Below are 13,846 nucleotides of genomic sequence, written 5' to 3'. Positions count from 1 at the left end.
CCTTTCAGAGTTTAAAAAAAAATAGGGTTTTTTACACTTCTGCAAACATTCTAGGTTCCCCCGAGCTTGATGATACTTCTGCCTTTCTCTTGGATACTGTTGCTTTGAGTACCTAAGAAGCGGCACTCAAGAGTATTGAACTTACTCTAAGTATGGTAAAGGTAAAGGTTCCCCTTGACAATTTTTTGTCCAGTCGTGTTCGACTCTAGGGGGCGGTGCTCATCCCCATTTCCAAGCCATAGAGCCAGCGTTTTGTCCGAAGACAATCTTCCATGGTCACATGGCCAGTGCGACTTAGACACGGAACGCTGTTACCTTCCCACAGAGGTGGTCCCTATTTATCTACTTGCATTTGCATGCTTTCGAACCGCTAGGCTGGCGGGAGCTGGGACAAAGCGACGGGAGCTCACTCCGTCGCGTGGATTCGATCTTATGACTGCTGGTCTTCTAAGCCTGCAGCACAGGCTTCTGCGGTTTAACCCGCAGCGCCACCACGTCCCTACTCTAAGTATACACAATGTTTATAAATAGCTTATAAATGGAAGTAGTGGAAATCAATCAACCCCCCTTTTAAAATTATATGATGAGCCCATAAATGTAGTATTTGTGCTTTTTTTTTCTCTTGTTCAGTTAGGATCTGTTTAAGGATGCAATTCTTTTCACACAATAATTACAGTAGCATATGGTAACACTATATTCTTTTTCTACAAGCTTAGTGTGAATGCACCACCAAAGTGATGCCATTTCACTTTTTTAATTCAGATTATTTTTAGCTGATATACCTAGTAGAGGCCTACTCCACACATTCACCTAAATCCAGCTGCTACTCCCAACTAAAGAAGATCAATTGAGATGGTAGGTCAGCGTTCTGCTGGATCTCATTGAGTCAGTAGATTTTTCTGCTCCAGTTGAGACTATCAGTTAGATGTAGACTATAATGCATATTAGGTAACTGCCATTCTTAAGAGAGAGGAAATGACCCAAATGCTTAAATTTATATTCTGTACTCCCCAAAAGGTTTATACACCAAAACTAGCTAACATTAACATGTAGACCAGTGCAAGAGTAATCATGGTTAGCATGAAAAAATAACTACACATGCAATGTGAACCAAAATCAACAATAAAGAAGGACTTAACATATGAGGAGAAAGGAGTGGGGAGAGTGAATGCATAATCTGCACCAGGGCAGTATCAATGAATGGTATTATACATTTTTTGTATAATCAACATTTATGCATTTTAATAAACAACAACGACATTCAGTGTTATTTTCTTTGTCTACCAGCAGCAACAACAGCAGCAACAGCAGCAGCAACAACAGCAGCAGCAACAGCAGCAGCAACAGCAGCCACCACCAGGTCCAAGATTACCCCCAAGACAGCCAACAGTAGCATCACCAGCTGAATCTGAGGATGAAAATCGTCAGAAGACCCGTCCAAGAACAAAAATATCTGTGGAAGCCCTAGGCATTCTCCAGAGTTTTATACAAGATGTAGGCCTATATCCAGATGAAGAAGCAATCCAGACTCTTTCAGCTCAACTTGACTTACCCAAGTATACCATAATCAAGTTCTTTCAGAACCAGAGATATTATGTCAAGCATCACGGAAAGCTGAAAGACAACTCAGGCTTGGAAGTGGATGTTGCAGAATATAAGGAAGAAGAGTTGCTTAAAGATTTGGAAGAGGGTGTCCAAGACAAAAGTACGAACACACTTTTTTCAGTTAAATTAGAAGAAGAGTTATCAGTAGAAGGGAACACTGACATTAATACCGAATTGAAAGACTAATTGAAAAAGTATTTATTCAAGTGTCATTGCTGTTTGCTAATAAAATAAAATTTCCATCCTGTGTTCTGTCAGCAACTTCTTTATTCATTGTATGGCCAATGAATCTTCCAAAACTTGCACAAAAGTTGAGAAAAATTAAAGGATAATAGACTGCACTAGATATTTTACAAACTGCTTCAGAACTAGAAATGAAGCATTGAGGATTGTTTCATATTAATTTGTGTTCACTGGATACACCTACATGTATCCAATAAGCATGATTATCTGTGGGTTGTTTCTTTACTCTTATTCTAGAGCTTTCAGACAAGCATTACTTTTGTGGCGTTTTGTATTTGTTTCTTGTTTTTTTTCCCAGTTATTACTGTTAACACTCCACACTTGATCTTTGAAAGCTCACATTTATTTAAATAAAAGAATAAAAAGGAGAGTTTGTTACTCTTGCTCTATTGTATGTTACAAAATAACTATAGACTGTGAGATGCAGTTTAAAGTTAACATATGCCAACAAATGCCTTGTATTATATGGCACTGCCGTAACTCAGATTTCTTTTCCTTTCAAGAAGTAAGAGGTCACTGTATCTTTTTCATTTTCACTTTCATTGTTACATGATTTTTTGAAAACAAAATGTGAAACACTGTTTATCGTCATTATTTATTTGTAGATCCTACAGCATCATGTTGTAATTAATTTTTAGAAGTTTCTGTTCAATGTAATATTGCTTCTCTTGTTATCATAATTTTTTTTCTATTTATAAATGTATTTTGATGGGCAGTAAAACAAAGTGTCTTAAAAGTTTTAAATAGAGAAAATGTGCTTTACACAGTTGCCTATAAAAAGTGCTCTATGTTATCCAAGCAATTCATACTATAAGCTTCACTCTTATTGTTGTATGCAATTTTTACTATCATGCAAATAAGCTTAGGTAAATAAAACTAATAGATCACCTTAGAAACTTATGCAATTAATGTGAAAATAATTGATGTTTGCAATGTGTCTTCCTTTGGTTTACAATCAATTTTAAAGCTACAGCTGTATAAATTTTCTGTATAAAGGTGTATTTCTTTTTTATGAGTTTATTGCTATGAAAACACCAGTTATTTTGTTACAGCTGGCTGTTTTTATAAGTGTATCACAATTTTCTTTATGCAGAAATGTTCTGACTAGGAGTGGTTATTGACTGTAACTACACAATTAAAATTGTTTGTATGGTATGACGTCAGGGTTTGTCTGCTTTTATGTGTGTTTTGGAGGAATAGTCCCCTAAATGTATATTGTACTATTTATGCATCACCTTAAGAGATAATGTTTCAACTGATATCCTTAATACCACACACTTTTTTTCTTTTATATAACCCCAACATAAGTATTTGACAGTCAGATACTTTAGAAAGAAACCTTGTTTTACTGTGAAAATCATAACCTGTCTCGTCTTGGTTTTAAAAGTTGCCTGTCCAACAGAGATAGCAGGATATTATTGAGTCAAAAGGCTATCAGGCAAAAACATATTTACAGTTCCTGGCAGTAATGCACTTATAATGGATGCAGCTGGTTTTGTTTTACAGTATTTGAATTTATAATACTGTTCCTTACACTAATGTATACATATGTTTTAAAGCCATTAATAGAAAGTAAATAGGAAAGACGTACAATCCCTTGCTCGGAAATACTATTTTTTAATGAACATTAATAAGGTTCTTGATAAAGAGAAATTATATGGTTTTGATTTCATGTAGACGACTTGTCATGGCTTGTAAGAGCTGAAGTGGGAAAAGAAAAAGAAAATACTAAAGAATATTGGTGTGTTTTCCCAAAATAAAAGCTTATTAAGAATCCTGTGAATTACATTTAAATATTGAAATGGAAATTTGTAGTAATCACACTAAAAGGATTTATATTATTGCCGGCATTGCAGTTAGAGCAATTTTCCAAGATGGTGTATTTTAGGAATATATTTTCACAACATGTTACACAAACACAGGTGGCATCCTATTGGCAATTTATACATACAAGTTGTGCTTACAATATATTACTAATTAAAGGAGGTGCTAACTGTTCTTGGTCGTACACCCAGTTGTGTGATGGACTCGTGATCAGTACCTTGTTAATTCATGGAAATTCACCACCATGACTTAACACTATTTCAGTTATACATGCGTAAATTGCCAATAGGATCCCAGTAAAAGATAAACAACAGTCCTAGAAGCAAGGAGATGGTAAGAAGGTAAAAGGTTACTTGTACAAGATGTTGAAATCATTGGGGTAGGCAACTTTGGTTGGCCTTGGAGGTTTCAGCAGCCACCTGAGGCCACAGCAAGACCACCAAGGAAAAGCTGGAAATAATCTCAAAAAATGGGAGGGGGGTAGAATTGTCAACTTCCAGTTTTTCTCTGGGGAGGACGTGGACCTCCCAGCTTCCTAAAGCAAATGTGCTGTTCTAGAAATATTGTTATTACTAATAAAAAGACCCACTTTGGGTCCTTTTAAGGAGATAGGCAGGGTAAAAATATTTTGAATTTACCGGTAAGTATTTTTGACAAAAACTGTGGTCACAATCCTATTTGCAATTACTAAATTACTCCTGTCGAAATGAATGAGGTTGACATAAATGTTGACTTACCAACAATTAATTCAGTGGATCTGCTGCAGTTGGTGCTAGCAAAAAAATTTAGGCCAAAAAGATTTTTGCTCTGAGAACCACATGTGGGCTGCAGAGCTGCAAAAATGTCCCCAGGGGCAAATAAATGAATTAATGCAGCAAATGGAAGCCTTCTGCAACAACCAAGTGGAGAGAGACAATTGACAGGTGCAACTCCTGTCACTTACTCATCGTCTTGGGAAACTGCTGCTGATACTATCAAACTCCTTTGTTCAGGCTTCACAATTTCTGAGTCAAGATCAAACTGAGCAGATGTATGGGAAGACAAGATTATTTTTCAAAAAACATACTGTTGTCATTCACACAATTCTGTATCATTGGCCACTAATGGTCTTTGTTAAACTATAAGGTTTTTTTAGTAACACTTTCATTATCTCTAAAACCAGACCAGTGTGTTTGAATAGAAGTCATCTTCAAAGAAAGGGAGGGCTGCCCCAAAATAATAGTTTCTACATAACTTTCAAGTCACCCTGAGTATGCAGAAGCAGAGGAATCTAAATAAAAATGGAAAGGACCTGCTAAGTAGCCCAATGTGGACTGAACATGCCCAATCCTCTCCAGCAGCCCCCCAATTTTTAATTGTTTCAAAATTTAAATGGGGAAAGGATTGGAGGAGGGCATGGCTGGCTTCCTGGAACCCTGAACAGGATTTCCTCAGTTGAGGATCTCATCATTTTGTTGCAGGTGACACATTTTTCTCCATTCTACTAAAACTAATGCTTTAAGAATATCAAAACATGGTTTTTAAGTGCTGGCATACATGACTGGATATTACAACATCCAAACTGAAGCAATTCCAATTTTCAAATAAATTATTTAAAATGATATGACATCCTCACCATATTGTTACCCTAAAAAGCTGGTGTTAACTGTTGTTTCTATTTGGCAGTACTAAGGTGGAAAAATAATACGTGTTCTGTCCTAAAGGCCTTGAAGCGTGATATTGCTGTGGTTCTTTGTTGTATTTATAATTTGATTTCTTTTGTGGGATAGCAGTAATATTGTACACACCATGTATGCATGCACTGCCAATAGTGAATGGACAAATTTGAGTTGGGAAAGATCACATTGATTTTGACATTCAGTTCTCTGCAAGGAGGGATATCAGAAGTGTCCTATGTTGGAAATAGTTTGTGAGATAAACCTTATGGACGAGATTCCAAGAGCTACTTCAAGTACATCCAGTAGCTTCAGAATGCAATGCCAATTTGGCCTTCGCCACCCCACCTCCTTTGGGAAGCATAGATCTTGCTGCAATTCCAGAAAATACTTTATAAAATTCCAGGTATTCTAAATTTTCTTTGTAATCATATTAACTATCTGTTACAAACAATAAAACAGCTAGGAAATCAAAGTGCAGTGTTTGCAGTTCTCTCCAGTTCTGCAAAGCATTAGCGATGTATGACAATGACACGATGCTAAAACTAAGCTGGGCCACAATGGCTGAAATCCAGTTGTAAATGCATTCTGATACCTGAGATAGGGCCTCACCAAGTTTGCATTTCCCAAAATGTGACTGACATTAATTGCGGGTCTCAAGGCTAAAATATTTAAAGCAAGTAGCAAGTTTATAGGCTTCCATGCTTCATGCCCATTTTTTGAAAATTAGGCAGCCCAGAGAATTTGAAAGCTTACACACTAATGTAGGTTTGAATAGCTTTATTACGGTCAAAGACCAACAAGATCAAAACAATCTAAAATAAATACACACTAATGTGTAATTGCAGTTCCACAAATTTACAGTGTAGTAAGAATAAATCTATTGCCATATCCGGATCAGAAGCGTGACATAATGCCCACTCTTGATTTTAAGAAATATCTGTTTAGGCTTAGATGTGTTCAGCTACCTTTCTTTGCCCTATTTCGGGTAGTCAGACCAGTAATGCCTTTTTAAAAAAATATGTGGTTCATATGATCTTTGGAACACCAAAAGTCTAGGCATTCAATACATACAGTGCCTATTCTTAAATTAGAATCTCATATATATAGCCTGAGAGATCGTGCTTGCTCTTATTCAAAAAACAGTTTTTTTCAAATTCTGTTTTGAAAGCTGTTTTTAGAAATAGGCTTGTTTCTTTTAAAAGCAATAACAAATATTGACAAAATTGTTTCTAGTAAAGGCAACAACAAATAAGACCCATATTGATTATTAGCTTCATGCGAAACAACAGCAATAACACTGTCCCAGCATGAACCTAAACAGGTTCTTTTAAAAGGCGTACAAAGAAAAATAGGAGCAATTTTTTCTAAAAGGGCTGGGGAGAGGGTTTGGAACAGAAATTTGCTTTCATACGGCCCAAACATTCTCATCTTGCACTTAAATACTTCTGATGGTCTATAAAAATAAACCAAATTCATTAGCCCTTTGTAGCAATGTATATTCCTTATTCATTTTGCCTCTTTGTCTTTTGGTTAATAATCCAGCAGCATTATTGTACTTCCAAGATGTGTCTGAATTTGAAGTGGATTAACGCAGAAGAATTCCTTTAATTAAACTACATATACCTCACTTTTCTTTACATTGTTTGAGGTGGCTTCCAGAATAATAAAAAGCTGGCTCCTACAAAAGGAACAAACAGCAATAAAAGCTGGCAATAAAACAATTTAAAAACAACCATTGTAAAAGGCATTGTACACAAGGCAGCAAGAAGCCACAATAAACAACAATTCAGGGGGATTGCATATAATTATGACAAGAGAGCAATCAAATACAGCTTGGATTTAACCTAAGCAAGCTTTTTCTAGACTACAGTGCCCAGCTGTTTGCTGTAGTCCCGAAATGCAAGTATTACTAAGCTTTGCCTCCTAAACAGAAAAGCAAACATTACAGTAGGTCAGCAAGAAGGCAGTGTTAACAACACAAGGTGTGGTAAAAGTTCCCAAAGCCTATCTGTGAAAACAACCGTAAATACAGTGGGGTCTTGATTTGAGAACTTAATCCGTATTGGAAGGCGGTTCTCAAGTCAAAAAGTCTGTAAGTCAAGTCTCCATTGACCTACAGTGCATTGAAAACTGATTAATCCCGTAACAGGCCGTTTTTGTTCCATTTTGGTTTTTTTCTGGTCTGTAAGTCAAATCTCAGTCTGCAAGTCAAACCTAAATTTTGCGGCCAGAGAAGTCTGTAACTCAAAAAGTCTGTAAGTCAAGCCATCTGTAAGTCAAGGGTCCACTGTACTCAGCATCAGGCCAAGATCTCTTGCTGCCTCAGATGAGCCAGCAAACCTGTCTACTCCATTCCTCTTCTCTTTTCTCCCATAGTAGCAAGAGGGGGCACTCCCCTAGGCTCCCCAGAGCCATGGTTTCATCCTACCAATGAACAGCTGGGTCTCTTGAGTGTGTACAATCTCCCCCCCCCCAGCCCAGAACAAATCCTTGGAAGAATAATAGTAAATTACCTGTTCAAGCAAAACAGTGGGAGGGAGAAAAGGACCTCTTACTTAATCTTCTCAGCCTAACCTCCTTGTTGGGCGAATAAAGTGAAGCGGAGAGCCATGTACAGTTCCTTGACCTTCCATGAAGAAATGCTGAATATAAAGGGAATACATGTATGAAATGAAGTGAAATAAAAATAAAATCCTGTTGAGTATCTTTTTTCCTTTCAGAAGTGACTCCCCAAGGTGTCTAACTATGACATATCAATTGAAAATATTCCATATTCTGCTTGTCAGGCCAAAGGTTCCTAGCATAATGAAACATAGGTATTCAATTAATACCAGGCTAGTTTTCTGCCTGCCCTTGGCTTCCCCTTCCAAAAAGAGATGACATTTAGGAGCCACCATTTTAGGAGGAGGCTATAATTTTAACTTCTTCAAATATGTCAACATGCCACAATCTATGCCAGCATCTTGAGGGAAATGCCAGTGTCAGCTCCTGGGCATTCAGCAATTATTCAGAGTGCTTCTGTTGCTGCTACCACCTTTCCCAGGGTCCACTGAGGTCAGAAGGGGTTCAGTGAAGGGCTCTTCACCATTGGTCTCTCCAAGTAGCCCTGGGCATGCATCTCCAGTCTTGCAGAGAGAGGGTCCATTTGTGTGTACCCCTCTCAACTGAAGAGGAGAAATCAATTTGAATTTACAGCTCTGGTTAAATAACTAAGCCAGAATGGAGCACTGGGTGGGCCTTTGAGAGATAAAGATTCTGCATCATGGAAATTATGCTGCAGAAATCCAGACCGTAGTGATGCAAAAGAAATGAACACTGTATTGTTAGAGACATTTAACAGCTCAAGCTCATAATACAACCATCATCATGAGTGACACAGTCAGGAAGTATAGAGAGAAGTGTGTTAGAAAGGCACTTTAAATTGGTAGAGTGTTGTTCTTTCCCCACTTTTCCAATTAAATGCATCCTAGCCAGTCTCTTTTCTGAACATTCACCCTGCTCAGGCTTCTCCAAGTCCTCCTGTTGGCTGGTGGCTTGGCAAAGAGGATTACAGCTTGCATCTGGAGATATTTGGCAGCTCAGACACCAAATCAGCCTGGAGATTGCCAGCACTGTAGGCTGGTGTGACACATCAGTTGGCGCATCCAGCAGGTGCTCTTGTTTTTTTGCACGGGACAGGTCTAGATCTCAGATGGCTTTGGGCTTGGTGAATGACGCCTGCTCAGTCCGGAGTCTTTGGTCCTGTGCCAAGCTCAGCACAGCTGCACTACAGAAGTAAGTCTGTTATTGTTGTGATGCAAGGAAGCTGTAGTTGGGAAATGAAGCCCTGCAAGTGACATTGCCATGAAATACGACTATTTTTTTAAAAAAAAACCAAAGGTGTTGGATTATTTGCTAAAGCCACCAAATACTTACACAGATTCTATGTCTAAACAACCCTATATTCTGCTTCTTATTTAAAAAACCCTTGATTCCCCCTTCCCCCGCCGTTCTCAGTTTTCTCAGCTGTGTCTAGTTTGAATACTCCTGCTCTCTGCCCCAAGGGTTGAACACCTGGTGATTTTCAAGAGAAAGATTTAAAAGTGGTTGTGAAATATGTTAGCTTAACACACACTGACATAGCCTAATATCTTGTGCAGATAACACACTGTGGCTCTGTTTTGATCTAGTAATGATAGAACACTCCTTCTAGCCTTTAACTTGTTCATGGTGGACGTGGAGTATACAAATGTACAGCTCGGTTTGCCCAAAGTGAACTATTATTAAGGGATAGTTCCATTAGCCTTCTTGTGTAACGCTGTTTTAATCCTAGGTTGCCCAGGCTGGAATTCGCTTTTCTTTATGATCTGAGTTGTTCAGAATACTGCTCCAACATTTCTTTTAAAAAAGAAGCACTTTTTTTTCCAGCTTATCCTCACAAGGCCTTTTTTGAAAGCTTTTCTAACAATCCTATGACCATGAACAAAAATTAAGACAAATTTATAATATGTTACCAAACAGTGGTAATGCACTACATACAAACACTCCTTGAGAATGCTAGTGCCATCAAATTATTCTTATCATTATTATTGAAATACCAGGCACAGTCAATCAGAATTACAAAAACACTGACTGGTATTATATAATATATACAAGTTTTAACCAAAAACCTAAATATCTGTTAAATATTGACACAGTATATATGCTGTTCCCAATATTGTTGGTTTTTGTAGCTCTGATGATGTTATTTCTGGAATCTGCAACTACTTATAATACTTTGTGAAATTTCTTGATATTGTTCCCAAAGCCCAGATGAAACATACTGAGGTATGTTTCATCCACAAGTGAGATGCTTCAATTGCCAAGGTATTTTGTTAGTTTTTTCCAAGTCTTTATCTTCAACTCTGGCATCATCATCATCATTTTATTTGTTTGTTTTATTTACAGGTCGCCTTTCTTGTAGTAAGAGGACCCAAGATGGCTCACAATATTAAAAAATAATAGAATTAAAATATAATTGTTAAACATTAAAAACAATTAAACTATGTGCAAATTAAAATACAATTGAACAATTAAAAGCAAGTAAGCATTAAAAAACTATCTTAATGTTATAAAGGCATTAAGGGACTAAATCATGATTGTTAAAAGAAATGGTGACAACAGCCCCGAAATTAAAAGATGCCTGCTTCTTGGGAGGAAAGCGATGACAAACCTCGACAGCATCTTAAAAAGCAGAGACATCACCTTGCCAACAAAAGTCCGAATAGTCAAAGCTATGGTTTTCCCTGTAGTGATGTATGGAAGTGAGAGCTGGACCATAAAGAAAGCTGACCACCGAAGAATTGATGCTTTTGAATTGTGGTGATGGAGGAGGCTCTTGAGAGTCCACTGGACTGCAAGGAGAACAAACCTATCCATTCTAAAGGAAATCAACCCTGAGTGCTCACTGGAAGGACAGATCCTGAAGCTGAGGCTCCAATACTTTGGCCATCTCATGAGAAGAGAAGACTCCCTGGAAAAGACCCTGATGTTGGGAAAGTGTGAAGGCAGGAGGAGAAGGGGATGACAGAGGACGAGATGCTTGGACAGTGTCATCGAAGTGACCAACATGAATTTAACCCAACTCTGGGAGGCTTTGGAAGACAGGAGGGCCTGGCGTGCTCTGGTCCATGGGGTCACGAAGAGTCAGACACGACTAAACGACTAAACAACAAAAGAAAAATGAAAAATAATGGCCTTGATCCAAATTGTGTTCAGGTTAAACTAAAACCTGTGCCAAAAGTTCAGAAGCAGGGAGTTTGCAGAAGAGAAAGCAACAAGGACTAATGAATTTTCTTTGGCATAAGCTTCCATGGGATGCAACTCACTGCAGTGCATTGGATGAAGAAGGCTGCAGTTCACAAAAACTAATGTCAGATTTGATGGCACTGAAGAGGCACAGTATTTATAAGCACTTCTGTAGAAAGATCTCTATAACATAGGGGCCAGAATCCTTTCAATTATGCCTTACAGCATAAGTCAAATGGTGCAAAATCATTGTACTGAATTCCTCTAGTTCCTCTAGAACACTGGTTCTTAACCTTGGGTTACTCAGGAGTTTTGGACTGCAGCTCCCAGAAGCCTTCACCACCAGCTATCCTGACTGGGGTTTCTGGGAGTTGCAGTTCAAAAGCATCCGAGTAACAAAGGTTAAGAACCACTGCTCTAGAATTCATTCATTCATTCATTCATTCATTCATTCATTCATTCATGTACTTAAAACATTTCTAGAATGCCTTAGATCGCAGGATTTCAGGGGAGGTTACAGAGCCGTATAAGACCATTTAAAACAAAAAAAACCCTTTAGAACAATTTAATAATAACAATTGTATGCCAAGTCAATTCTGACTTACAGCAACCTTGTTCAGGTCTTTCTGTGTAAAGAGTATTCAGACGTGGTTTCACATTTCCTTCTACTGGGGGCACCTTTGTGCAACTTGCCCAAGGCTGACCGTGCTTCTACTCAGGGGAGGCACAGTGAGGAATTGTACTCACAGCCTCTGGCTCTGCAGCCTGATACACTGAGCTATCCAGCCAGCTGAAACAGATTAGAAGACATAAAATTAAAACATTAAAAACCATTGCATTAACCCTGTGCAGGCTGAGATCCTCAACCGACAGAAGCACTAACAAATAACCATGTTTCCGTGTGGTGCGAAAATGATGCCAGTCTCAGACCCCAAGTGGGTCACTGTACAGTTCAGGTGCTGACGCTGAGAAAACCTTCCCCTGCACCTCCACATAATGTACGGTTCTCAATGGCGGGATGCCCCAAACCATTTAGGGCTTCGTCAACACTGATCTCAGGACTGGCTAAGAAGTCAGAATTCTGCTATGGCTCTTTAAGAACAAGCCTTTTTGCAGTGGCATTTAAATAATCAATCACAGAGAAAAGGGTGGGCTTGGGTTCTCCAAAGAATTGGCAGCAGTCATGTGTTTCATATATTGTTTTTGTCAACACTGGCACCCAGATATCATGATAATTAGCACAATGGCATAAACACATGCTCTGCACACACTGTCCATATTTTTATGGCTTTATACTTGAAGTTTGAGAAAAACAGGGCTTTTTTTTTTTAACTTGAAGAAATATACATATTTTGGGGGCTGTAACCCTCAGCCACTCTGTTACAAAACAGTGGCTGGGCCAGAAATCTGCTTCCTTGTAGTTTCTGCAAACTTGTCAACAAGTATAAATATTTTTGCAATAATCGGGAAATTATTGACCAACGACAACACCCCCTTTCTGATAAACGGTAGAAATGTTAATACTCTTGGCAAAATTGTTTTTGCACTAATTACTGTATCCATCTGCTCCACAAGATTGATTAGACTGTGAAAATGTTTGTTCTCTTCTCCACTGTAAGGATGGGATTCTTCCTGGCTCTGGACGAGTCCTGCCTGGTGTCTGTGCAGAGATGGATATGCTGTTTTAATCAAACCAATGCCAAGTTCATTTCAGATGCAACCAAGCCACACTCTTTTATTAAAGGACTTCGAAGGAAAGATCCAACACTCAAACGGATGGTACAGTGGGAAGCCGGTTTTCTTGTGCAATTGCTTCTGCCTTCTAGAAAAACACCTTTTTAATCCTAATGCTGAAATTCTCAATTCCAATCAAAATGTGAATGGTGGAGAAGTCAACGAAAGAGCCTGGGTGCCCATAAAGACTTCTTTGATGCTTGATCTCAGCTGCAGAAGCACAACCTGCTTTCCTTCCCACCTCTTGGCAATGTGTCCCCCAAGTGAAGAGCTACATGTCAATTAGCTCTCTGCCTCCACCAGCACCTGCAAAGAGGGCTGGCCTGTGATTGGAATATGAATGCCAGCCAACAAGTAAATCCCTTAAAGAGGTGCAGAAGAATAACATCCTCTCCTCCAATTAAGCCGAAATCACTCTCTGACTCTCCCTGGATCTCAACTTGCTCTAAGTTCAAATGCCACCTCTTGAACAGATGGGAATTACACTTTGCAAGCAATGGCAGGCAGGGCCAGTGTTATAGCAAACCTATATGTTTGCCAGGAAAATCTCTACAGCTATTTGGTGTTGGGTCCAGAGGGAAAGTGTACAATCAAAATGCAAACTTCTCAGTAGAGAGAAAAAGAATGAGACAAAAATATCACCTGGTATCTGACAAAATCAAGTGTGGTGGGTTAGTTCCCACCTAGCCTAGATGCAGCGGGGGGGTGGGGGCCTTCAAAGTAAGCAATAAAAAACTGGCTGGATAGAACTGAAAAAATAAGCACCGTAACTAGTGGTAGAGCAAGAAAAAATGATGCTCACTAAAGAAAATTATTGCAAATGCAAGGAATGGGTGTGATTGCAATTAGCAACAGACACACAGATCAAACTTTTTTTTTAATGGGGAGACCTCCCCCAATTGAATGTTAAAGCATGTAAATTTCTTGGGAAGACATTCATCTGTCATGAATAAGAAAAGGATTGGCAGGTGTACTAAAATGTGATTTCTTTCATAGAAATAATGTAAGAAGGGCTA

At 38.6% G+C, this 13,846-nt stretch overlaps 1 protein-coding gene across 18 annotated transcripts in view; it reads left to right on the top strand.

Moving 5' to 3' along the window:
• The window catches only part of SATB1 (SATB homeobox 1), a 136,685-nt gene extending 133,679 nt beyond the window's left edge, over window positions 1-3,006 (top strand). For 12 of the 18 annotated variants that reach the window (XM_073003365.2, XM_078377262.1, XM_078377261.1 and 9 more), the window contains one exon: window positions 1,288-3,006. In XM_073003365.2, the coding sequence (XP_072859466.1) occupies window positions 1,288-1,791 (504 nt within the window). In that variant the 3' untranslated portion in view covers window positions 1,792-3,006. The remainder of the gene's footprint in view (window positions 1-1,287) is intronic. The other 6 variants (XM_078377260.1, XM_078377259.1, XM_078377258.1 and 3 more) reach the window with 1 other exon arrangement.
• The last annotated feature ends 10,840 nt before the right edge of the window (window positions 3,007-13,846 follow it).

Source organism: Pogona vitticeps, chromosome 6 (genome assembly GCF_051106095.1).
Source record: "Pogona vitticeps strain Pit_001003342236 chromosome 6, PviZW2.1, whole genome shotgun sequence".
Lineage (NCBI taxonomy): Eukaryota > Metazoa > Chordata > Lepidosauria > Squamata > Agamidae > Pogona > Pogona vitticeps.
This window is presented reverse-complemented; position numbering and strand designations above follow the sequence as displayed.